Source organism: Stegodyphus dumicola, chromosome 3 (genome assembly GCF_044657685.1).
Source record: "Stegodyphus dumicola isolate Sdum_Otavi_A_Nest chromosome 3, ASM4465768v1".
Taxonomy (NCBI): Eukaryota; Metazoa; Arthropoda; class Arachnida; order Araneae; family Eresidae; genus Stegodyphus; species Stegodyphus dumicola.
This window is the reverse complement of record NC_140770.1, coordinates 149,756,119-149,782,287: the sequence shown is the minus strand read 5'-3', so window position 1 is coordinate 149,782,287 and position 26,169 is coordinate 149,756,119. Positions and strand designations below refer to the sequence as shown.

At 40.1% G+C, this 26,169-nt stretch overlaps 1 protein-coding gene across 2 annotated transcripts in view; it reads right to left on the bottom strand.

Annotated features, from left to right (window-relative positions):
* The window catches only part of LOC118196349 (kinesin-like protein KIF12), a 245,419-nt gene that overhangs the window by 34,026 nt on the left and 185,224 nt on the right, over positions 1-26,169 (bottom strand). For both annotated transcript variants that reach the window (XM_085813456.1, XM_085813455.1), the window contains exon 15: positions 1,429-1,567. In XM_085813456.1, the coding sequence (XP_085669582.1) occupies positions 1,429-1,567 (139 nt within the window). The remainder of the gene's footprint in view (positions 1-1,428; positions 1,568-26,169) is intronic.

The following is a 26,169-nucleotide window of genomic DNA, read 5'->3' as shown; positions in this document are numbered from 1 at the left end:
TTAAAGCGGATTGTAGGCAATGCAAGGTTGACTTTCGAGGAGTTATTAACTGTAGTAACTCAGATAGAGTCTGTTTTAAATTCTCGCCCTATTACTCCCTTATCTTCCGATGTAAATGATTTAGAGGCATTAACACCAGGCCATTTTCTCATTGGAAGACTCTTGAATGCTATAGTAGAACCCGAATTAATTGATATACCCGAAAACAGACTCTCAAGATGGAAACGAACTACCAGATTTGTCCAGTTGATATGGAATTGTTGGCATAGGGACTATTTAAACACACTACAACAGCGTTCAAAATGGAAGGTAGAACAAACGAAAATTAAAATAGGTATGCTAGTACTAGTTAAGGAGGACGAGCTTCCTGTTTGTAGATGGGTGTTAGGGCGCATTACAAGAATTTTTCCTGGAGTTGACGGTAAGGTTAGAGTAGTAGAAATACAGATAGCAAAGGGCATGGAATTACAAAAATTGCAATTTTACCCCAAGAAGAAACTTCCTAAGTTAGTTAAGTGTTAGCTTATTATTATAAAACTTGTATTGTACATTGTATTGTGTATAAAATTTTTATTGAAAATTGAATATTATTATATTGAATTAAGAGATGTTATTCGTATTGCATTATTGTATAAGGTAGTAATTGTACAATTTTGTAGGTTATTATGAGTATTATCGCACGAAATTATTGAAGTAACCCTTCAATGCGGTGGGGTATGTTAAGTCATTAAGACTATTTAACTGTAAGATTACGTCATTTTTTCTCTTCTTGGCGCCTTGCATGGCGCAGATGTTCATTACAGCAACCCTGTAAACGCTTACTCAGTTTTTTTTTATTGCTGTTGTTAGTAGTAAGTCATTGCTTGAAAGATGGCGCGTATTTGATTAAAGTTGTTGAATAAAATATTTAGTACAGTCCACTTCTAGTTAATTTGAAATTGTTGTATAACAATGCACGCATCGCATGAACACCGGTATTAAATTAACAGCTTAAATACCAGTGAAAGGCGTGGTTAAATAAAAGAAGGAAAATGCTTAGCAAAGAGCCCTAAATTTTCGAAAATGCTTTGCAAAGGTGCTAGCTTACATTTGACTGTTGGTTACTTACTGTCAGCAGTTTAATATTACAATAAAAATATCTCTCAGAGGTTGAGGTATTCATTATGTTTTTCAAATAACTTCGAACTAAATTCAGTGTGTTTATTTAAAGGATTGTTAAATTCCTCATAAAATAAAAAGTTCATGCACTTCCTGTTCCTAAAAGAAGCATTTATAAGAGTAGCTGTTTGAATTGTTGGTCTTAAATTGGAACTTCTTTAAATGTTACCTCGCATTCTTTTCATGGGTTGGATAAACATAATAGCACTAGAGCAAGATTTCTAAATTTGGTGGCAAGCATTTCTATACATATGATTGGAATTTACTTACTTCTCCTTCCACGTCTATAATAGACCTCCATGCTCCATTACTCCAAGTGTTTGTATCTATCAAAGAATCAGATGAACCTAAGACAGCCCTAGATGCTGTAATGCTATCCGGTCTTCGATTCTGCCTGGCGGATCTCGTCCTGTGGAGGGAACAGAATCATTCTCAATTATATTATAAAATCTGGAAGTGTATAAGGTAATTTTTCAGTATTTATATCTTTTATTGATAAAATAGTCTATTTCCAAAACTAGGTTATTATTAGAAAGGTCTAACAGTCTTCACAGTCTGTCTTGCTGCTTAAAAGACATATCATGATCAGATCTTCATGATATTCAGTTATTATTGTTAAAATACTGCTGTAACAACGAAACCAATCTAGGAGGGATGCTGATGTCTCTTGATATCACAGTCTTTGGAGTCGCGATTGAGACGGAAACTTTCACGTGTTATATGGTTACTCATGTACTAAATAAGGTAAAGTCTATGATAATACAAAAAGCACAAGCATCCATGGAAAAGCATCTGTAACGTTTAACAATAAATGCCCATCCTATATTGAGGCAGATTAAAGTACAGTGGCTCACAAAATACAGCAAATAGCTGGATATCAACTTTTCCCTTTCATCGATTTCGTTTATGACCATTAAATGTCTTTTTTTTAATGCATTCAAGTATCAGTTTAAAATCCAGGTATACCACTTTTAAAAAAATGAAAATGTAGAATCACAAAATTGAGCTAATACCTTATATGATATCTTGTATTTGAATAATTTGCATGTTAATATTTTATTGTGTAACTTTTGGACTGGCTAATAGTGTCACGCACTTTCAGCATGCGAATTTTTAGCCATTTTGGCACTTTTCTCCGCACCTTTTAGTTTTAGCACCTTAGCACTTTTAGCAGTTCAAGCGTTTTTAAAACTGCTGTGGATTTTATGTTTCCGTTAACATTTTACCCTATTATACCTAAAACACAATTTTTAAGCCTCATTTATTTGTAATATTTAACTCCTTTTCTACTATTTACGTCAGATGTTCAATGACACGTTTAGAGACTGTGACGAGGTCCCATATGTACTTTTATAATTATAGAGCAAATATGTTATTTTTGCTATATATTAAGGTCTTTATCGTACTGACAAATATAATATGACTTTATGTAATCTATAAGGTATTTCTCCCGCCTTACTAGCGTACCTTCGTGGCGTAGTGTTTAGCACACTGAACCGGTGTTTCATAGGTCCGTGGTTCGATTCCCGGTGAAGGCGTTGCTCAGTTTTCAATCTCTCTTGCTTCACAAAAAAATCCTAATGTCTCTACAAATTTACTTGAACTTTCTTTCAGTTTTTGTACTGTTGAAATATTTCCTTCGTGATATCACTGCTGGACAGAATATTTTCTGCTCTTTTCCTGACATTACTGCTCTCCAAAAGTATGAAGCCACATATTCATATTTTACATTTAATATAATGATTCTTTTATGAAGTCGCAGGTTTACAAACATATTAGGAGTCTCCATTATTGAATTTCTTATCACTGTAGATAACAAGATTTCAGAAATCTTAGGTCAACGCAATATCATTTTCAGCGAATGCGAGTGTATTGGTTCTAGACTTTTTGTCTTTGACTTATATAACCATTTATAAATAAACTTTCTTTCTTTCCATATCGGTGAGGCTCTAGATTCACTGGGCAGTTAGCATATCAACTAGGTGGCCCCACTGACGGAATTAAGTTTTCTCTAAAGTTCCAAGCTTATGTCTGGCGGAAGGGCAAGTAAAATTCTGTGTTTCAGTCCTTTCCAAAAGTCCACAAAACAGTTTGGTGTGTTTCTTACATGACGAATGCTGAGAAGTGCGAAAGAGTGCTGGACGAGTCAGTGGTTCAGGAACGGTAAAAGGGATGCGAGCGAGGAGAATAATTTCAGTGTCCACACAACGATTAAAATTACTTATAAAACCATTACTTATATAACCATTATAACCAAAATTTCATTGGAAAATGTTACCAATTTCATCCAAGCAAAGTTTATTACTGGCGAGCTCCATGACCTAATTTTATGCATATTAACAACTTTGTGATTTTTCTTCACTTAAATAGCTTTAATTTAGTATTAATTTAGAACCCAAACAACGCTTAAAACGTGTTGACATCGTCTACTGGTATGTTAACACCATCTTAATTCAGAACTAAAGTTTTAAGGCTTCTGTGCCCTGGAGGAGGTAGTTATGCTATGAGGAGGGGTGGATCGGATTTTTGGGAACCGATCATTTAATAGGAGGAGACCCGGGTCTAATCTGCCCTTCTGAGAGTATGTTTAGTTGTGGGGCATTGATGCGCAATATGTAGCCTCTCGCTGTCCTTATCCAACATAGGTATTGTACCTCTCACATACAGCGAGGATAAGTCTGGCAACAGCTGCAGGAAGAAAAACTTGGCAGTGCTGGAATTGGCAACAGCGGATGATATTCTATAGATTTCAATATTTTGATTTTGAGTCGATGTTTCCTTTGCGATACTATTGCGTTAAAACATTTGAGTTTTGGGTGAATGAAATGAATCCGCTGTACTGCGAATATTAGTAAAATATATTTAGAAAATTAGCTGCGTTGGAAAGGATGAAACCTTGTGTTTGAATTTGCGGTATTTTTCCTCCTAAAGTTGCGTCGAGTTCAGAATATTATGCCAGGCTTATTCACGTTGGTGCAGATAAGTTCAAATTTTGTTTATTGTATTTATAGTGTATAACTTGCAAATATAGGAATAGAATTCTATTAAATAAACATTTAAAATTCTGGAATGGTGTTTAAAATTTTAGATGTAGAGAATTCACATTGCTATGTCGGAACCAGTGGCAGTCAGCTGTAAAGTAAAATTGTTTTTGCTCCACGACATAACAAAATGGCGAGCCAGCCAGGATTGCGATCCTGATTCGAATGTGTTGGGATTATTATATTAATATAGTTGAGAAAGTATTGTGTTTGCTATATTATATTGTAGAAGTAAATATTAATTTGAGTGTTATTTGGAAACGTAATGCGTTTTGTTTTGCTGTATTATGAATGTTATGACATATTGTTATTCATTTTTATTATATTGAGTTATATTTTTGGAATTGCTGAGTAAAGACGTTTTTGAGGATTTGTCGGATTGATGATAACATTACAGATTTTGAGTTTTAAGTGGGTCTGCATTTAAAGATAAAAATGGATGTTGATATGTTGAAGAAAAAGCGTGCAACGGCACGCAGTGCCTTTACTAGGACGGCTAAGATTCTAAACACCGAACTTTGTAAAGATGTTCAAGCGGATAGAGATGTATTGAAAGACAAAATTTTGAAATTGCAGATGATAATTGCTGAGTTGAGATCTTGCGATTCAGAAATACTAGATTCAATGATTAAGGGAAAAGCCGCTGAAGATGATCTGGAAACAGAGGTCATAGGCTGCGAAGAATATTCAGATAAGTTTATCACACTTAATCGTCGGGTGAAAGAGAATATAGATAATGCAGTTGACCGTAGTGTCAATACGAGTTCTAACACGGATAGTAGCATAAGTGCTTCTAATGGAAAACGGTACAAGTTGCCGAAAATTCAAATTAAAAAATTTGATGGACAATTATTAAGTTACCTTACATTTTGGGGTCAATTTAAAAAGATCCATGAGGATAAGGAGCTTAATGAGGTTGACAAATTCCATTATTTAGCTCAATCAATGTTACCCGGAACTCGGGCTAGTGAGTTGACAGATAGTTATCCTTTAACGGCTGAAAATTACCTGAAAGCCATTTCTGCATTTGAGGAGCGTTTTGGAAACAAGGAAATTTTAACTGAGATATATGTGAGGGAATTGTTAAAATTATTTATCCAAAATGAACGCTCACAAGGGAAGGATCGGTTGCCGCTAGTGTCACTGTTTGACAAAATCGAATCCCATCTCATATCTCTAGAGTCTTTAGGCTTATATCTGGATACCAATGTTTCCTGGTTATATCCCATGGTCGAGTCTTGTCTGTCTGCTGAGATGCTTAGAGTATGGCAGAGAAGCGTTTTGTTCAGTAAAAAAGGATCACGTCTCACATATCTCCTGGAAATTTTGCGTAAAGAGGTCGAAGGAGAGCAGAGAGTTAAACTAGCTAGGTCTGGATTTGAAATTTCTTCTACTTCGCGCAATGAACATTCTAAAGATGTAAAAGTTAAGACCAAAAAACCAATCGCTAGCGCAGCAAGTCTAGTTGCTGCCAAAGAACAAAAATGTGTTTTTTGCGGAAAATCTCACGAAAGCAAAGAATGTTTTACAGCTCGATCGATGAGCTTAAAGGAAAGATTAGACAAATTAAGAGAATTAAAATGCTGCCATCGCTGTCTTAAACCAGGGCATTTTGCGAAGAACTGTCCACAGTTTATTCAATGCTATTTGTGTAGGTGATCTCACCCTATAATTTTATGCCCGGAGGGATCAGAAAACAATGCTGACAATAAGGAAAAACGAAACGAGTCAGTAATGGTACAAAGTACAATGTCTTCTCCCTTATGTATGAATGAAGTCACTCTTATGACGTTAATGGTTGAAATAGTTGTAGGCACTATAAAGAAGGTGGTCAGGTGCCTCTTGGATTGTGGATCCCAACGATCTTACGTTTTACAATCCACAGCTGAAGCTTTAAATCTGAAAATGCCCTTCCTCTGAAACTGTAACTCACGCGTTATTTGGCGGAACAAGGACTGTGTCAAAAATTCACAAGAGATATTCTATAGATCTAAGCCCGGTTGGGAAAAACAAAGTGTGCCAATTTAGTTTTCTGGATCAAAATACCATTTGTGGAGGCATACCACGCATACCTAAAGGACCGTTATTGAAGGAATTAAAAAGACACAGAATTTGGATTTCAAATGTCGGTGAGGGTCACCCGGAAATAGAAATCCTCATAGGGAGTGATATTTATGGGCAAATACTTACTGGTGAAGTAATTCAGCTTGAGGGTGGTTTGATAGCCATAAATACTAAACTGGGATGGGCGCTCTGCGGGGAATCGAAAGGAACGATTATCCAAAGTTTTGAGGGTACCCCATCTATGTTAGTAACTAATCTTCTTATTCAAGACATGGAACTTTCCTTTATGGGGAAGTTAGAAACTATCGGCATTGCAGATGATGCGCAAAGCATTTCCAGGGTCGCAGAAGATCAAGCAGCGAAAGAGCAGTTTCATAGCGGCCTTCGCAGAACCGGAGATGGTAGATATTGCGTGAGTTTACCTTGGGCTCTAAAATTCCCTCCTGATATTCCCTCTAACTGGCATATTGCAGAAAAGAGGCTCTTTGCTACTACGAGAAAATTGAGAAAATTAAATAAATTTGATGAGTATGTAAGGATCCTAAGTTTTACTAACGTTTATTTTGTTTTAAATCTTTACTATCACTTCTTATTTTCTACTTCCGGCCAGAATTAAAAGCTTTAACTTATTTATGCAAATTTGTCTTGCTAACGCCAAGTACTTAAGTTGTGGCTTTTTGCCAAGCAAGAGAGAGGAAGGAGCTATTAGAAGCAGGCCGCTTGCCATAGTAGTTTTTACTCGGTTGCTGGTTGCCTTCAAGGCCAGAGGTTTAATCCTCTTGATAATTTTAAACGTATCGTAGTGTTAGCAGTTCTCTGTACTACATACGGCTTTTTTGTTAATATACGGCCAATCTTGGAGTTAGGCACTTGTTTGATTAATCCAAAGTTAGTTTAGTTAGAGTTTAGTTAATATTTTTATATTCTTACGTTCAGCCCACAAGTGGTTGGTCTCTGTATTCCGAAGTCCGGAAATCATTGTAAAGAGAGAAAAATAAAGGGTTTCGTATACCCTTCCTGTATGTATTGTCTACTTCCCAAATTTATTGAACATAGCTTTAGTAAGCTCCCTGTTCCGAGTCAGGACAGTTAATGTTCCCAAAGCAAGTAAGGAGGAACACAGAACCTGATAGTGGCACCCGACGAAGAAGAATAACCATGGCCGAGTTTCAAGAAGAACCTGTGCTGCCTGCAGAAGCGGCTCAGAATCCAGAAATGCCAGCTGCCGCCCTGGAAGGATTTGGTTACATCGACCAGACTATGCGCGCATCGATGAAACCAGAAGCAACATTCAATGGAAACTTACCGGTAACCAGTTTTTTGGAAAAATTGGATGACCACTTCATGCTGTCTCCAGTGCATGAGTTCCAGAAAGTCACCTTAGCTACCAGCGCTTTGAGGGGCCAAGCGCTTAATTGGTTTAAATGCATAGGCAGAAGTCTCTTGGGTCAAGCGGGAAGTCCCACCTATACTTACGAAAATTTTAAGACTGCCTTAGTAAAAGCCTTCCCTGTCGTAAGAGATCGTGCAAGATTAGAAACGGAACTCTTCAGCATATACCAGAAACGAATTGAAAATCTCTCAAGCTTTATTTTAAGAAAAATTCACGTTTTCAAACTCTTGTAGGGAAACCGTCCGGATCCTGAGATAATTCAAGTGATTTTGCCGAGGTTACTTCCCCAAGTACAAGACTTTATTGAATTAAGGAGCCCGACTACACTGGAAAAGATATTTCAGCTAGCAATCCAGTTTGAAAGTAGAAGAACGGCGGACATTGAAAGAAGACGCCAGTACGAGCAACGAAGCCAATTTGGTGCGCCAAGACCACAGCAAAGTCAAGAACACGGCTACGGAAGCAAAGCGAATCAGTGGGCAAGGAAACCCGAGTATCCAGAAACGACCGGCGAACGTCGACAGTTCAATAGTAAGCCACAAACAAAGTCTGAAGGCCAGTGGAAAAAGAAGGAAGGCATGGAAAGGAAGAAACAAGATTTAAACTAAAACGGATGTCTGCTGACGGGAGGGTGCGGAAATCCGAAGGCCAAGAAAACCCCTCTTCCATCAAGTTAAATACAGTGATGGTGAAAAATTGGACTCTACCAAAGATTGAAGTGTTGGTGAATAACATCCCAGCCACCGCACTCCTGGATACAGGCGCGCAGTGTTTCTGTGTGGCAGAAGATTTTTTTAGGAAGTATTTCCGTAAATACCACATATATAATTCGGATAATACGACAGTGTTAGCTGCGCAGGGAGAAAGATGCAAGTGCATAGGTAAATTACCGTTATACATTCGTATCAAGGACGAGCAAGTAAAGATTATGTTTTTTGTCGTAAAGAATTTGCAAGCACATGTGATCTTAGGGATAGATTTTCTTTCAGAGGCAGAAGCAACGCTGGATTTTAACGAAGCGTCCCTTAAGCTGACGATGAAACCAGTTCGAGAAGAAAAAACAGAACCACCAACGTTAAACCTCGACCACCTGCCTAAGGAAGAGCAACAAAAAATTCGACAAGTGGTAAGTGAATTTGCTTCATTATTTAGTGATATTCCCGGATTTACTGAAGTTACCAACCATAGTATCGACACCGGAGATTCACTGCCAGTTCGCCACAAACCATACCGATATGATAAGAATAAAGAAAAAATTATAGAGTGGCACATTCGAGATATGTTACGTAAAAAGATCATAACGCCCATCTCAAGTAGTTATGCTAGCCCGGTTGTGTTATGTAAGAAAAATAATAACTATCCGGTAACACATCGAAAAAGGTGGCGTTTTGCAATTGACTATCGTATATTAAACTCCATGACTAAATATCGGTATATCCGTTACCTATTATCGACGAAATTCTAAGGAACATAACTTCTCCCAAATACATGACTACTTTAGACTTAACGACTGGTTATTTTCAAATAGGGGTTAGACCGGAAGATGTGCCTAAGACTGATTTTATAACCAAGTCTGGCACTTATGCATTCCTGCGTATGCCGTTTGGCCTCTCAGGGGCACCGGCAACATTTCAGCGATGTATGGACATTGTGCTAAGGCCTGTTCTTGGAAAGTCCACATTTATCTATTTAGACGATATCATTATTACTAGTGATAATCTGGACCAACATGTACAGGATTTAAGACAGGTGTTTTCATTATTAAATGAGGCTGATCTAAAAGTTAATGTCGAAAAGTGCAAATTTGCAGCCCCTGAATTAAAATACTTAGGTTACAAAATATCTCACAAAGGAATCGAGACAGACGAATCAAAAATAATCGCTGTGCAAAAGTATCCGCCGCCAAATACGGTGAAGAAGCTCTCTTCTTTTCTAGGACTTTGTTCATATTATAGGTACTTTATAAAAGATTTTGCAGCTATTGCTGAAACATTGTTAAAATTAAAAAGGAAAAAGGCAAGATTCTCGTGGACGGCCGAAGCCAATAGTGCTTTCGAAAAATTAAAGCAAGCATTAACGCAAGCCCCTGTTTTGAAATTTCCTGAAAATGATGAGAATTTAGAAATTTCAGCGGATGCTTCGGATTATGCGGTAGGAGCGGTACTTTCGCAAAATCAGCAGCCCGTGGCATTTTTTAGTCGAACTTTAAATCAAACACAAAGAAATTATTCCGCGACTGAGAGAGAGGCACTTGCAGTTCTGTTAGCAGTGCAAAAGTTTCGAGTCTATTTTGGAAGGGCGCAATAACAGTGTATTCTGATCATGCGGCGGTAACTAGATTGTACTCAGGGAAAAACTTATCCCAAGGTTAATAAGATGGGCACTCAAGTTAAAAGAGTATAATCTGGTAATCAAGCACACCCCCGGAAAGGAAAATATCGTAGCAGATGCCCTATCCAGAATAAAAATAGATGAAGAGGGTAATACTGTAAAGGTGGCAATGCTCACAGCATGTACGATAAATTCCCGAGAAATTGTAATAACCGAACTGGGTAAGGATCCTGAATTTAAAAACATTTATGAGTATTTAAAGGATCCTGAAAATTTTAGCCACCGAGATATTGTGGCGATAAGAAATAGGGCGGCCCATTACGAACTAATAGATGGTCTATTATTTTATACAAAAACTACGAATTCCAACAACGCATTTCGACCTGTTATCCCAGCTAGTCTTAGATTAAATATGCTGCATGAGTTACACGACTCCCCATTAGCTTCTCATGCTGGTATTCGAAAAACCATCCAACGCGTACGAGAAGCAGTTTATTTTCCTGAACTGCAAAAGTTAACAAGGGCGTATGTCCAGTCCTGTCCACATGTCAAGCAGTTAATTATATTAATTTCCGCCCGGCCGGGTTTCTAAATAGCATTAAATCCGAATTTCCAAATGAAATAATTGGCATCGATTTATTGGGCCCTTTCCCAAAAAGTCAGTTAAATAAAAGTCGGTATCTCCTTGTTATGGTTGATCATTTTAGTAAGTGGACCGAAACTGTTCCCTTAAAACGAGCCTCCGCGAAATTAGTTACTGATTCTATTTTAAATATTGTAAGTAATATATTTGAAGACATGTGCCAAAAACTGGGCATACGTCATTTAAAAATGGTCCCGTATCGGCCGCAATCAAATATAGCGGAACGGGTCAATAGAAATATAGTGAAAATTATCCGTAGTTATGTTAAAAATTTTCATAAAAGCTGGGATAACTATGTCAATGAATTAGCTTTCGCCCTTAGGACCGCAAAACATGATACCACGGGCAAAACTCCTGCTGAGTTATTTTTAGGCAGAAAGATTATAACGCCGTTAGATAAATTATTTTATGTTCAACAAAGAGCTCCAGCATTTAAAATGGGCGATATAGAAAAATTAATTAAAGAAGCAAAAAAGAACACTGAAGTAGCACAGAGAAAACAGAAACTTTATTATGATATGAAACGACGGGGAGTAACTTATAAAGTAGGAGATGAAGTGTTAAAAATTAAGCATTCACTTTCTTCAGCACCAGAAGATAAAACTGCCAAATTTTTTCCACGATTTGAAGGACCACATGTCATAGAAAAAATAACTCAGGCTGTAGTGGTGTTAAAAGCCAGGAATGGTGAAACATGCTCCGCGAACATTGACCAGATAAAACCATTCTATAATCGTAATAAAATGCCAATATTTAAAGATCTTTTGCAGGATCCGGCACGGCAGGCACTGCAGGCACAAGCTCCAGAGGTGGGACAACGACATCACAAGGGCCATTAGGAGGCAGGAGCAATTGAAAAGAAAGTTTCCCCGTTGGAAAATTGAAGGTAACAAGAAAAAGAAGCCGTTCCACCGACCAGAAAAGAGAGAGCACGACCACCCCAGAATGAAGAAGGGAGAAGTACGACGAATGCAAAGAGAGCCAGGAGAAATAACGGCAACTATAACCCGGCTCCAAAACGGAAGATCTACCCATCGGATAGGAGTCTACGCAGCAAATGTCGACGAATGGATAAAGGAAGACCAGCTGCAGATGTAAAGAAGCAAGAAAAATTTGAACAGCCAGCAACGAGATCCAAGCAGGAACGAGAGAGAGTTGTCCACAGGCAGAGGCTAAAAAGAAGGTCTTCAAGGGTGACCGCACTGGAATAAAAAGAAAGCTCATCGAGGAAGGAATCGAAGGGCGAACCCGCACAAGAAGGAAGATAAACCAAACCGTAGTCTTCGCTACCTTCCAGGACTGGGCAGAAAAAAGGATGTCCGAATATCACAAAGATAAGTAAAACTTTATGTTACTTTGAAATCTTAAGTTAATCTTTCATTCTTACTGCAGGTGGCAGAATTCAAGACGTTTTACCTCATGTAAGGTCTACCTTTATCGCCAAAAAGACGAGAAATGAGTTTTTACCTATTTTGGTATTATGTTTTTCAATTACTCGCGAGTAAAACTAAAATTAATGTATAAGAGGAATGTGTAAATACTTGAATATTGTAAAAGCATTGATAATCTTTGAGAAAGGTACCTTAAATTGTAAATGTTATTGTATAAAATTTTAGTTAAAAGATTCTGGCAAGAAAGAAGTTTTAGTCTGAAAGACTTTTGAAATGTAGTATTTCAATGTAGAAGAATTGGCACTTGCTTGGAAAAGAATAGAAGTTAACAATGTACTAGTAATGTATGTTTTAAAATGCGTAAAATGAACGGCATGTTAATATGTCCTTATATACAATGTGAACTGTTATTTTAAACGTTAAGAACTGTGATATGTTAAAAGTGAAAGTAATGCTAAAAATTTTAAGTTATTCGTGTGACTGTAAAAAGAGCAAATTATTGTGAATATGTGTTAAAGGTTGAATGAATGTAGTTAGGCTCTCTGACGCTACACTTCAGAGTTAGCCACTTTTCAGAATAGTACCTCAGGGTTTAGAGATGAATATAAGGTGTGTTCTGAGGTCTTGTTATGTTAAATTTAACACGTTAGTGTTTTGATTGCAGGCGGTAGTGTTGACCACTTGTACATAAACACGTTCGTGTTTGGTGTTTTTCTTTACAACACATGTCAGAGAGCACGGGGAGATAATTAAATAACGTCATGAATGAAATAAGAATGTTAAAACAGAAATATAAGTATTCATGTTACTTGCCATTTAATTGTGTAACATTTCATTAAACTAGTTTTTCTTCCAGATCTCTGGAAGGAACCAGATTTCAACCAAGAACTCCTGTTTAGATGCAAGTACAGATGAAAAGTAATTGTCCATGGAGTTGATAATGTAAAAACGACTTTTTTTTTTTAATTTCTAGTTTCTAGTGAGAAATGTTTGTAAAAGATTGGCCTCGCGTTAGATTCTAGAGCTAAAAGTTTTCAACAAGGTCGTTTTAGACTTCAGTTTCAAACTAATTAACTCTGGCGGGAAGTATGTAAGGATCCTAAGTTTTACTAACGTTTATTTTGTTTTAAATCTTTACTATCACTTCTTATTTTCTACTTCCGGCCAGAATTAAAAGCTTTAACTTATTTATGCAAATTTGTCTTGCTAACGCCAAGTACTTAAGTTGTGGCTTTTTGCCAAGCAAGAGAGAGAGAGGAAGGAGCTATTAGAAGCAGGCCGCTTGCCATAGTAGTTTTTACTCGGTTGCTGATTGCTTTCAAGGCCAGAGGTTTAATCCTCTTGATAATTTTAAACGTATCGTAGTGTTAGCAGTTCTCTGTACTACATACGGCTTTTTTGTTAATATACGGCCAATCTTGGAGTTAGGCACTTGTTTGATTAATCCAAAGTTAGTTTAGTTAGAGTTTAGTTAATATTTTTATATTCTTACGTTCAGACCACAAGTGGTTGGTCTCTGTATTCCGAAGTCCGGAAATCATTGTAAAGAGAGAAAAATAAAGGGTTTCGTATACGCTTCCTGTGTGTATTGTCTACTTCCCAAATTTATTGAACATAGCTTTAGTAAGCTCCCTGTTCCGAGTCAGGACAGTTAATGTTCCCAAAGCAAGTAAGGAGGAACACAGAACCTGATAAGTATAGTACAGTATTTAACGAATGGCTAGCGGAAGATGTCATAGAAATTGTCCCAAAATCAGTAAAGAATGACGGAGGGCATTATTTACCACACCATCCAGTAATAAAATTAGATAGCCTCACTACCAAGATTAGGCCTGTATTCGATGCTACGAGCAAAGTCGTTGGTTCGCTTTCGCTAAATGATTGCTTGATAAAAGGTCCAAACCTTGTAGAAGAAATCTCAGCCATTCTAATGCGGTTTAGGGAAAAGGCAATTGGTGTAACATCCGATATTAGGCGGGCCTTTTTACAGATTGAGGTAGAGCGTGAGGATCAAAATTACTTAAAGTTTTTGTGGTGGGTAAATAATAGAATTGAAGTGTTTCGTCACAAGAGGGTTGTTTTTGGGTTAACTAGTATCCCCTATTTATTGGCAGCTGTGATTTCATTTCATTTGTCCCACTTTTCATCTGAATTCAAAGCTGTTGCGAATAAACTTGCCAAATCATTTTATGTTGACAATTGTGTCACGTCAGTCGATGACAACGAAGAGCTAAAGGTTTTTATGAGCCAGTCGATTACTATTATGGCAGAAGCCAAAATGGATCTTCGAATGTGGACTTTTAATCAATATGGTGATCAAGAGCTAGCAGCTAAAGATAGTGATCCAGTCTCCGCAGTTCTAGGCTTGCAGTGGGACCGACGAGATGACAGCCTTACAATATCCGTCCAAAGAGAAATCGTTAAAAGAGACTTATCAAAAAGGAGACTATTGTCTGTAATCCATGCTGTTTTTGAGCCGCTAGGTTTCTTTGTGCCCGTCATATTACCTGCGAAATTAATTCTTCAAAATGCTTGGGCAACAAAATCGATCTGGGATAAGCCATTACCGGATAAACTTCAAACAAGATTTGAGAGATGGTACGAAAGGTTGCCTAGTCTTTCCAGCCTTAAATTACCTCGTCGCATGGGTCATGGAATTAAGGATTCATGGACTCTACACGTCGTTTTCGATGCCAGTCAAGCTGCTTATGCAACTGTCATTTACTTACGAAGTAAGGAAGAAGACAAAGTTTTCTTGAAATTCGTCATAGCAAAATCACGGGTATCGCCCTTAAAGAAAATAACTATTCCGCGTTTGGAGTTGCTAGACTGTGTTCTAGGTGCACGCTTGGCAAGGTATACTGTTGAAACCCTGTGCTTAGTCGATGTAATTTGCACGCTAAATTTGAAACAACAGGTTCCCCGTGCCCTGAATTTAAATGCAGGTATAACAACAGTGCGTAGTGTTCAAGAATAGTTCAATAGTAGTTCAAGAATAGTGCATAGCGCTCAAGAATTAGCACTAATAAATTGAGCATAATTCTCAAGAATCAGTGTAACCCAAAGTGAATAACATCGCACATTACGGTGGATAGTGTACAAAGCATCAAGTTCTACTGACATAGCAAGTAATTTTTAGCAATAATAGGGACAGCAACTGCTTGTTTTAGCATCAGCAGTATAGTGCATACAAATTAATCATCTTGAAATGACGCGCTCGTTAGCACTCTCGGAAGAAGTCAGCAACAATACGTCACTGAATACAGAGGAAACACTGGAACCAAACCTAACGACACAGAAACGGATAGAAGCCCTAGTTATGGAAATTCGCAACATCACAGACACTCACCGAAGCGGTAGGTACCTACTCCCCCTAGAACTCCGGGACAGACTGAAGAACTCACTGTCTGCTCTACAAGGCCTTGCTTTAGAGGGACCGGAATATCGACCGAAACCACCAGTAGCAGAGGTCGGATCAAACACCTCTACATTTGTTTGCTGTGGTGTCGTACATAATTCACCGCCTTCCGCGCAACCGCCAACAGGTGACCAGGTGCCTGAACAACCAGCAGTGAACACAGCACCTAGCTTCGCAGAGATATTAAGAAAGAACTGTAAGCCAAGCCTAATCATAAAACCAAAGACCAAAAGGCCTACAGATGAATTACGGAAAGTCTTGCAAGACAAGGCTCCGCTCGATCAGATTCCGGTAGCAGTGAAGAGCATACAGCCTGTGCCGCAGGGAGGTCGAGAAGTCTACTGCGACACCGCGGAGGAAGTAGAAAAACTACAAGAGCATCTACAGAGAGTAGATATAGATCTTGAACTACAAAAGAAGAAGCGCCGCCAATCAAGAATAGCGGTACATAATGTCGGAGAGAATACCAAGCCCGAAGAGCTCATCTCAGAGCTTAGCGCAACTACTGGTACATCCCACAAGCACTATAAGGCACTCTTCCGTCTGCGCGAGCGACGCCCACAAAAAGTCAAGTGGATCATTGAGTGCTCCCCCGAGGGATTTACAACTGCTATCAAGACCAGAAGAATATTCACTGCCTGGCAGGCGCATGGCATCTCAGAATTCCTGGGAATACGGAGATGCTACCGCTGCCAGCAGTTTGGCCATAGCCAGGATAACTGTAGATCCACAAAGATTTTCTGCGGATTCTGCTCAGGCAGACATGCAACTAGAGACTGTAGAGCTGAACAACCATCCTGTATTAATTGCGGAGACGCAAACTGTAAGCTGGGTACCAGGTTTAACTTCCACCACCCCGCATATGCAACGGAGTGTGCAATCTACCAACGAGAAGTCGATAAGGTCAGAAGCGCTACTGAATACTGAAGAGAATCAATCAGGCAGCACCAACACACAATCGAACAGTCCACAGCCCACAGTCACACCAGCATCGTCAAACAGTGAAAACGATAACTGCCCACATCAACAAACTGACACTAAGGCAGACAATATCACTACACAAACGCCCATAAGGTGTCTCCAAATTAATTTGCAGCACACCAAGGCAGCTACGGCGCAAGCGGCTAACTACGCGGCAACAGAAGGGGTTGACATGATCTTCGCTCAGGAACCCTACTGCCTAAAAGGAAAAGCAGTTGGATACCCTCTCCAATGGACGGTATATCAAAAAGTAGATAAAAACGAACCACCCCGAGCAATTATCATCAATTGTAACCCAGCCGTGGACGCCGGTTATCATTACGGCGGAACGAGACTTTGTCGCAGTACTCCTGGAGGTGCAAAATTTAACGGTCATCTTGATATCTCTCTACTCACCACCGTCAGCAGACCTAGAGACAGCTATTCAGCAGATGCAACAGCTACTGCAGCGACACACGTCCCTCAACATATTATGCGCTGGAGACTTTAATGTGCATAGCTCCACCTGGGGATATGCCAGTACAGATCCAAAAGAGAGAATGCTAGAAGACTTTTTGTCAAGCAGTAATCTGAGTGTGGTCAACAATCAAGACGCGGCACCTACCTTTGATCGTATCCACTCCAGGGGATGGCCCGATCTCACAGTCGCTACAGTGCAGATTGCGCAAATGATACATGACTGGACAGTACTTGAAGACATAAGCCTCTCGGACCATAACTATATAAGATTCTCAATAGTCAGTGATACAGCCACAACAATCATCAAAAGATACAATCTACCAGGCAGCAAGGTGAGACCGTTTATATCAGCAATAAAACCACGAATTGCCCCCTACAATGAAATGATAGCACAGGCAACAACAACTGAAGAACTCCACGACATCACAAGCAACCTGATGTCCACAATAAGGACAGTATGCAACGAGCTGTTGCCAATCCGGAAGACTAAAAAGGTCACGGGTCTCAGCTGGTGGAATAGAAATCTCAGAGAGCAGCAGCAAAAATGTCGCGCCCTCAGACGACGTTTAAAACAGGAGCGCCGTAACAATATACAATCTAACGCGCTCATTACTTTCCAGCGAGAGAGAGCACGGTACAAACGCATGATCGTGCAAGCCATGCTAGACAGCTGGAGAAGATTTTGCACAGACAACACAGAAGTTTACGGCATTCATCATAAAATTGCCTCTAGCAAACTTTTCAAACCAGCTTCTTTCCATCTTCTACCTGTCTCTGATCACACGGAGCAACCAACGGAAGCCACGTTAGCAGAAATCATTAGCACAGTTTTTGCAAACGACGATCCCTCAGAGGATACATTGGCTCACCAAACAATCAGACAAGACACCACGGAGGTAAACACGGCAGAGGATGTCAACTTTACAAGCCAAGAGATATCACAAGTACTAAGATGCCTGCCGCAAAAGAAAGCACCTGGGCCGGACGGGGTAGACTACCGTATCATTAAAGTGAGAACCAACATCACCTTGTTCAAATATCTGTTTAACAAGCTGCTGAATACTGGCACGTTCTCCAGGTGCTTCAAAATTGGCCAGGTCATCTTCTTCCTAAAAAAGAACAAGGATCCGAAGCAGGCTAATGCCTACAGACCGATATGTCTACTCTCGGCATTAAGAAAATCATATGAAAAACTATTAATGAATAGGCTTAGGCACCACCTCCACATCAGTAATTACCTGAGCGCGAACCAATATGGGTTCCGCACGGGCAAATCTACCATTCATGCCCTTATGAAGGTAAAAGAGACCCATTGTGCAAAATAGGCTATCCGGACACCACACTGCGTTTATCTCAGTCGACCTAAAAAGCGCCTTTGATACGCTGTGGTGGCCTACAATTCTGAGAGCCCTAAGGAAATCACGCTGTCCGCGCAACATCTATCGGACATTAGAAAATTACCTCTCGGAACGACAGCTAATCCTGCCGCACAACAAAGGTTTCCTGCACAAAAAGCAGACAAGAGGGTGCCCGCAGGGATCCTGCGCGGGACCCTTCTTATGGAATCTGACGTTTAATAGCATCTTAACAGAGCAGTGGCCAAGCCATACAAAAATCATAGCATATGCTGATGACACGGCATTATTGGTACAGGGCCACACGAGAGAACAGTTACAACTTAATTGTCAAGAATCATGCGACCTTTTCCAAGCGAGGTGTGCCGAACTCAAATTGCAGATAGCGGAAGAAAAATCACAGGTGTTATTAATACCGAAAAAGGGAGGCACACTTGCGCGACAGCCACGTATCACGCTCAACGGCCAGCGTCTCGCCATCAAGCGAGAACTAAAATATCTAGGAATTATATGTGATGATAAGCTCAACTGGATGCCGCATGTGCTCTCGTTAAAAAAACGCACCGCCAGCATAGCGCAGCAGCTTAAAATGAAGGGTTATCATTGGGGAATCAACCCTCACATACTTAAGATATTATACTCAACTGTCACAGAAAAGATCGTGACGTATGGTGCAGCTGTCTGGGCCTTACCGATGCAAGGCAGAAAGGTGAAGCACCTGCAGAGCCTTCAAAGGCCATTCCTTTTAAACATAACGAGGGCATTTAGAACGTCGCCAACCAATGCGCTGACAATCCTGGCAGGCCTGCTACCTCTGCACATCAGTGTCGAGAAGGAAGCAGTATATCAATCCATCAGACAGCTGGGGCAGGTAGTACAATACGGTGAGGAAATATTTACGGCAGACGAAATAGAGCAGTCCCTCAATCGCCTTGACACGCATCCCGCGCAGCATGGCACTGGAGTACACGTCAACTTTCGGCAGAATCTAAGATCCACTAAAGCCGCATATACTTACTATACAGACGGCTCTAAGATCGATGAAAGAGTCGGCTGCGCATATGTGGCATTCCAAGGCGATAATATTGTCAATCTATGGAAGGGGCACCTAACAGCGTAGAACAGCGTATTCTAAAGCGAGGCCACTGCCATCAGTAACACAATACAAGATATTATACATCGGGAACGCCCCTGCAGTCGTGTCATTACGGACAGTCAGTACACCCTGCATGCTGTCCTCAATCCCGCCCACAGCTCCCCAATCATAGAGGGTATACAGGAAAACTTACGTCGAAACCAAGAAATGAGAATAACATTGGAATGGACGAGAGCTCATGTCGGAAACTCCGGCAATGAGACAGCTGATAGATTAGCAAAGGAAGCCGCCCAGAACATGGAGGCCGCACAGATAGAAATACCGCAGCCAGTGTCCTACCTCAAACGGAAATTGAGAGATGCAGCTCACTTACTATGGCAGACGGCGTGGGACAATGCGGACACCGACCGCCGAGCCCATGCACTGCTGCCCAAAGTAGACTCTGAATTCATAATGACACGGCCGCAAATGGTATACTATATTACAGGGCATGGGCCCTTTCCCGCTTACTTTGCGAGATTTGGAATATTAAACTCAGAACAATGCAGCTGTGGTGAATTGGGCACAGCAGAACACTATTTGTATCAGTGCCCGCTTACAGAAGGAACGCACTTTCCGTACCCGCAGAACAACGAGCAGGCCTTTAGAAGGTTCCTAATTAAGCACAACTATCACAGCAAGGCTATAGTAAAGATCATAAAAAAGCTAATGGACATGGGCACTGAAATATGCCAAGTGTAACCCATTAATGAATATCTAACGTGAAATGGTCTGTGCAAAACGCACCCAGCAAAGACAATATTCGCCTACACTGAGAGCGAGACCTCAAGGTATCAATCACCGAAAAAAAAAATTAAGTAATAATCTCAGATATTCAGCAGCATAACTCCGGGTAAAACTATGCACATGCTAGCACACTGACAGCCAACAAAGGCATTTCTCATGCCCATTTGTCTGTAACAAGCACACCAACGTGTCATGTATTTAATTGTAATTTGTAATATCATACTCATGTGTCAGTTACAAGTATCTAAATGTATTATGTAATTTGTACTCTCATAAGCATGTGACTGTTAACAAGCATCGAAATGTATTATATACAAAAATGTAAGGTGTACCCACACAGGTATGTAATTTGTAATATCTGTACACAGGCATGCACCAATTCGGAAATTGTATGTTACAAGCAAATATATTTCAGCCCAGTTCGGCCATGTACTTAACTATTTGGTTATTCAATAAATACTGGATTTGGGCAGTAAGAATGAGCGTCAACCCGGTGGCATTAGATTCGTAGAACTGCCAACCGGACGGTCCAGGCGTTGGGTTTGGGCGCGCGGTGCGAGCCACCCATGAGGCGTCACGGGTCATACTCAAGATAAGGACGGGCGTGACACTATGCTAATTAACTTAATAGTAAAGGAGTGGTGGTCACGTCCTCCGTCACTTGTCACTTTTCACTTGTGCTTAGTCGATGTCCCGATATATTACTGGACAGACGCTACTGTGGCTCTTAGCTGGATACAACGAGAAGAAAACTGGGGAGTATTTGTGAATTATAGAGTAAAGGAGATTCGGAAACTCTCGAAGCAAGAATGTTGGAGACATATCCCTGGGAAACTGAATCCGGCAGATATGGCATCTCGTGGCTGTACGCCTGAACATTTGCGGCAATGCAATTGGTGGGAGGGCCCCGAATTTCTGAAAAGCTCTCCGAAAGAATGGCCAGACTTTGAGTTTACTCCAGACGAAAATTCTGTTGCAGCAGAAATTAAGAAGGGAGGGTTGTCAATTTGAGTATAAAATTAGAAGGTTCTGAGTGGTACAAACGTTTTTCGAGTTTTTCTAAAATAGTTCAAGTATTCTGCTGGGTTCTACGCTTTACTAATAATAAACTGCTAAAGAAGCCCTCGTATTCTTCGGATACCTTAACAGTAGAAGAAAAAACTAACGCCGAAACATTTTTGTGGAGTTTAGAGCAAAGGAAACATTTTCAAGAGAAAGGAGATTCCGTCCATGGATTATTGGTAGTTAGAGACAACGACGGAGTCCTCAGAGTTAAAACTAAAATCATTGAACGTGATGATGAATTCTGCTTCCTTTATCCCCTGTTGCTTCCGTCCTAGCATTATTTAACTGAAGGCCTCATAAGAGAGTATCATGAAAAGAACTGTCATGCGGGAGTGCAGATATTATCTGCTAAGTTAAGAGAGCGATACTGGATCATTTCGTCGAAACATAATATAAGATCTTGCGTAAGTCGATGTGTAGTATGTAGGAGATTTACCACTAAGGCTTTATCTACCCTTCCGATCCAGTTAAGCCTTGACAGAATAAGAGATTCAGCAGTCTTTGAAACAACTGGAGTCGATCTTTGTGGACCTTTACTTCTGAGACCAAAGAGTAAAGCTTGGATCGTCTTATTCACCTGCGCCGTATACCGAGCAATTCACCTGGAGCCTATCATCTCTCTGAGTACCGAAACGTTTCTACAGGCTCTGAGACGGTTCATTGCCAGACGAGGCCGTCCTGCGACAATGTATTCAGATAACGAAACCAATTTTACCGGAGCAGACAAAGCTCTGAGATGCCTGGATTGGAGCAAACTCACAGAAAACGAGTGTTTTCCAATAAAATGGAAATTCACCCCCCTACGGCTGCGTGGGGGGGATGGTGGGAGCGCTTAGTTCGTTCCACCAAGACTCTTCTTGTGCGAATTCTAGGGAGATCGTCAGTGAATTTCGAGGAGTTACTGACCGTCCTGTGTGATGTTGAATCCACATTAAACAACCGTCCTTTAATGTACATCTATGATGATTCGGAAGAGCTCGTACCTCTGACACCTTCCCTGTTTTTGCAAGACATAAAACAAGTGGGGGTACCAGATCTGGATTACATCGATTCCCAGAAACTGAATGTGCGCGTAAATTACTGCAATACGTTGAGACAAGAATTGAGAAGTCGCTTCCGCAAGGAATATCTGGCTCAACTGGTGCAGAAGGCAAGCGCTTCATGTCAAAACCTAAAGGTGGGGGACGTAGTCCTCATAGAACTAGGTGTTAATATAGTCAGGTGTAAAGTAAAATTGTTTTTGCTCCACGACATAACAATAGGTCTTCTCGGGGCCCCCTCTGGCAACCAGGTTTGCCTAGACTAACAATGTTTGGATGATCATCCCCAGGGGTCTACTGGGAGCAATCTCAGCGTATTGGCCAGATCAATATCTAGACAGACTCGTCTTCTGCAGTCTTCCCAGTGATTAGAACCGTCATTTATATGGTGGTAGGTTCAGGCTCGGCGGCGAGCATGTGGTACTGTCTTGTCTGCCCCTCGGTGGTGGGAGTTCTACATGGTAGATTTCGAAAAGTGCCCTTGGGTGTTTGGCTTCCCTCGGTCAACACATGGAGGTAAGAAAGGAAGTCCTACCTCCATGGGTCAGCACTGGGGTCTAACATGACTTCTTGGTATTCTTTTCGGTGGATGCTAGCTGTCCACCACTGTTCAAAGCGTTCCAGGTGAAACTGAAATTCCATCACCTTGACTTATGGCTCCTCAGTGGAACGGTGCTTCGGTATATCAGGGTACCTGGGCCGGAGTCCCTACCCCTCGTAGAACAGTTGGAAGTTTCGAGTTATACCAAAAAATAACCAGGTGATGAACTCGAATATATTTTGATGAGTAGAATAACAAATGTGATGACAAGAAGCATCGAAGGTGGACTAAGTGTTGGGAAAGCTATTCAAGAAATTAAGGAAGAGGTGACATTCTTAGAACACATCAGTATTCGTTTTCTGCAATTTTCATCATGTGCGTGACAGCTCGGAAGCCTGCAGAAAGTTTATCAGCAACAGTCCTTGCATTGCGAATTTTTTCAATCAGCATAACTATATTTCTCAATAAATCTTGCATTTTATCGTTCAGAATCCAGCCAGTTATAGCGCTTGCTTCCCTCGGGATTTGAAGTTTTCGCCCTTTGACCTTTCCGCTATACCTGAGTATAGCATTGGCGTCAGTTTCCTTATTATCTCTACTTGCTTCTGTGCTTCTCAGATTAGGAAAATCTTCCTTCGTCCAACTAGGTGTGTGTGTGGGGAATTCTTAGTTTTTCTTTCAAACTTCTCCTGGTAAACTTTACATCCGCGATAACTGCTGACATGCCCTTGGCCGCAAAAAGAGCAGGTGGGGGTATCTTCTGGTTTTTTAGAGCATCTCCTCGTGCCACCACACCTTACAGCAACGTTCCAGATTTTTACAGAGATGTTGGGTCTGTCCATAATCTTGACATCGGTAGCATTGTGTCGGTCTCTTGCTCGGGGCAAACTTCTCAATTTTGACGTTGAAACTGAACATGTTGTTGAGTTGAAATATAGCGTTTCCAGCTTCATTTCTTTTTCATGCAATTCCATGAAAAATATGGGCAGTCTTTCAGTGAATTCACGCCTGGTACGAGTAAATTGCTTGACTTTGATAATAGGGAATTTTCTGCGTTTCAAGTTGTAAGGATCCTACGTTTTACTAACGTTTATTTTATTTTAAAACTGTACTATCACTTCTTATTTTCTACTTCTGGCCAGAATTAAGCGCTTTAACTTATTTATGCAAATTGTCTTGCTAACGCCAAGTACTTAAGTTGTGGCTTTTTGCCAAGCAAGAGAGAGGAAGGAGTTATTGGAAGCAAGCCGCTTGCCACTGTAGTTTTACGAGTTTTCACTCTGTTACTGGTTGCCTTCAAGGCCAGAGGTTTAGCCCTCTTCATAATTGCAGACGTATCGTAGTTTTAGTAGCTCGGCATACTACGATACATACGTACCTTTCTTTAAATAAAGGCCAATCTTAGTGCTAGGCACTTGTATACTAATTCAAAGTTAGTTTTTAGTTTTAGTTAGTTAGTTTTTAGTTTTAGTTAGAGTTTTTGTTAGTAGTTTTTATATTCTTACGTTCAGACCACAAGTGGTTGGTCTCTGTATTCCGAAGTTACGGAAATTCCTGTAAAGTATAAAAAATAAAGGGTTTCGTATACCCTTCCTGCTTGTATTGTCTACTTCACACATTCTTGAACATAGCTTGAGTAAGCTCCTTGTTCCTATTCAGGACCATTCATGCTTCCAAAGCAAGTCAAAAGAAACACTAGTCCTGATAAAGTCATCAAAAATTGCCTCTTCGGTTACAGTTTCCGGGATATTCTTCATTATTGCTTTCACATTCTTTTCGCTCGGCAGTTGGTAAGTATGGAAACTTTCCATACTTACCAACTGCATTCCATACTTGCAACTGCATTCCATACTTACCAACGTTTCAGTGTGTCCGTCATTTTCTTGAAATCTTGCATGTTTTTAACTTGAACATATATGCTATTTATTTCCAGATTTGATTCGTATTCCTCAGTACAGTTAGTTTGAAAAATTTCATCGAGTTTGAGCCATTCTACAGCATTTCGCCGAAACACAATGGGTGGGGGCGTGTCCAACTGGTTAGCTCCTCTTTCCTGGTTAACATTTCCGTTTTCAAGATGTTCGAATCGGTTTCCGTGCACAAAATTAGCAGCTTTCGTTTTCTCAGGAGTTTTAACCGGATTCCATGGCTTTTTCCATCCATTGTCAGTATTTTCAGGTTCCAAGTCAGTTTCCATCTTATTCACAGATTCATCAGGGAGGTTTTCAGTATCCTTCATTTTCTTCGCTTGCGGAAAACTCGTAAGATCGATCGCCAATTCTCGGGCTGCAGCGGCACTTTCTCCTAATACATCATCAGGTTTACCTTCTTTTGCACTTTGCAGCAGGCTTGTGAAGATGAAATATTCCGCTGGCGACATGTTTTCCATTTCCTCTACCAGATCAGATCTGGATAGGTGGATAGCACCTTCTTCTTTTTCGCAAAGTCCTCCTTTCGCCATTTTGCTGGTTGTGACCTCGTGGATCGAGAGGAATATTCGGAATTTAAATCATCATCATTCGTGCAGTCGTCAACATTTCTAAAGAACGACATTTTCGCTACCCGAGGGTAACAGAAAAGGTCAGTACGAAAATAGCAATCACTAACCGCCTACGGTACTGGGTTAGTTATCGATAAGATCGGAGCGCCACCAAAGTACGTGCTACACGTTCATCGTCTCAGCTCGGAATCTCCACTAGCGGCTCAAAACAGGGATGGCTGTGAACGGCTCCCTATGAGAAAATCTTTTGAACGAACTGCGCATGCGCCGTTTCTTTTTATCGCCAACAAATGATGGTAAACATATTGTAATTTCTCGCCAGCGTTTCGCGTTTCATTTGAATTAGCGTAGGTGTTATCAGTGAGATTAATAACAACGATAATAAAAAAAAATCATTTTAAATGTTTACGCCAGTAAATATTTTTTGCTCTTTTTCACACTATATATGCTATCATCGATAGAATTAAGAACTTTTAGTAATTAGGTCAAAATTAATTTTAACGTGTAAATTTCAAACTCACAAATTTGAGTACAGATTTTCATCAGATGTCTGAAGGCAGTTACTATATTTCAGTACAGCAAATCCTGGAATCTAAAACAGTTTATTACAGAAGTTTCAGATGTAAAAGAAGTTCATAAAAGTATTAATCAATGAAATTATTTCCAATGGTCGGTGAAATTGGTTGCAGTTTCAGACACTGTTGCAGAAGTTTTCACATACAATTGCTGTTTATTGTGCAAGTAATATTGAAACTAACTAAAGTGTTTGCATAGATTTCTGCATCTTGGCGGAAAAAATGGAACATTAGTGGAAACAAATTATGTATATATTGATACTGTAAAATTTGGGAGGTTTCAAAGACCCAGCAGAAAATATGGTGGCATTGATATCAGTTGCATGTTTACT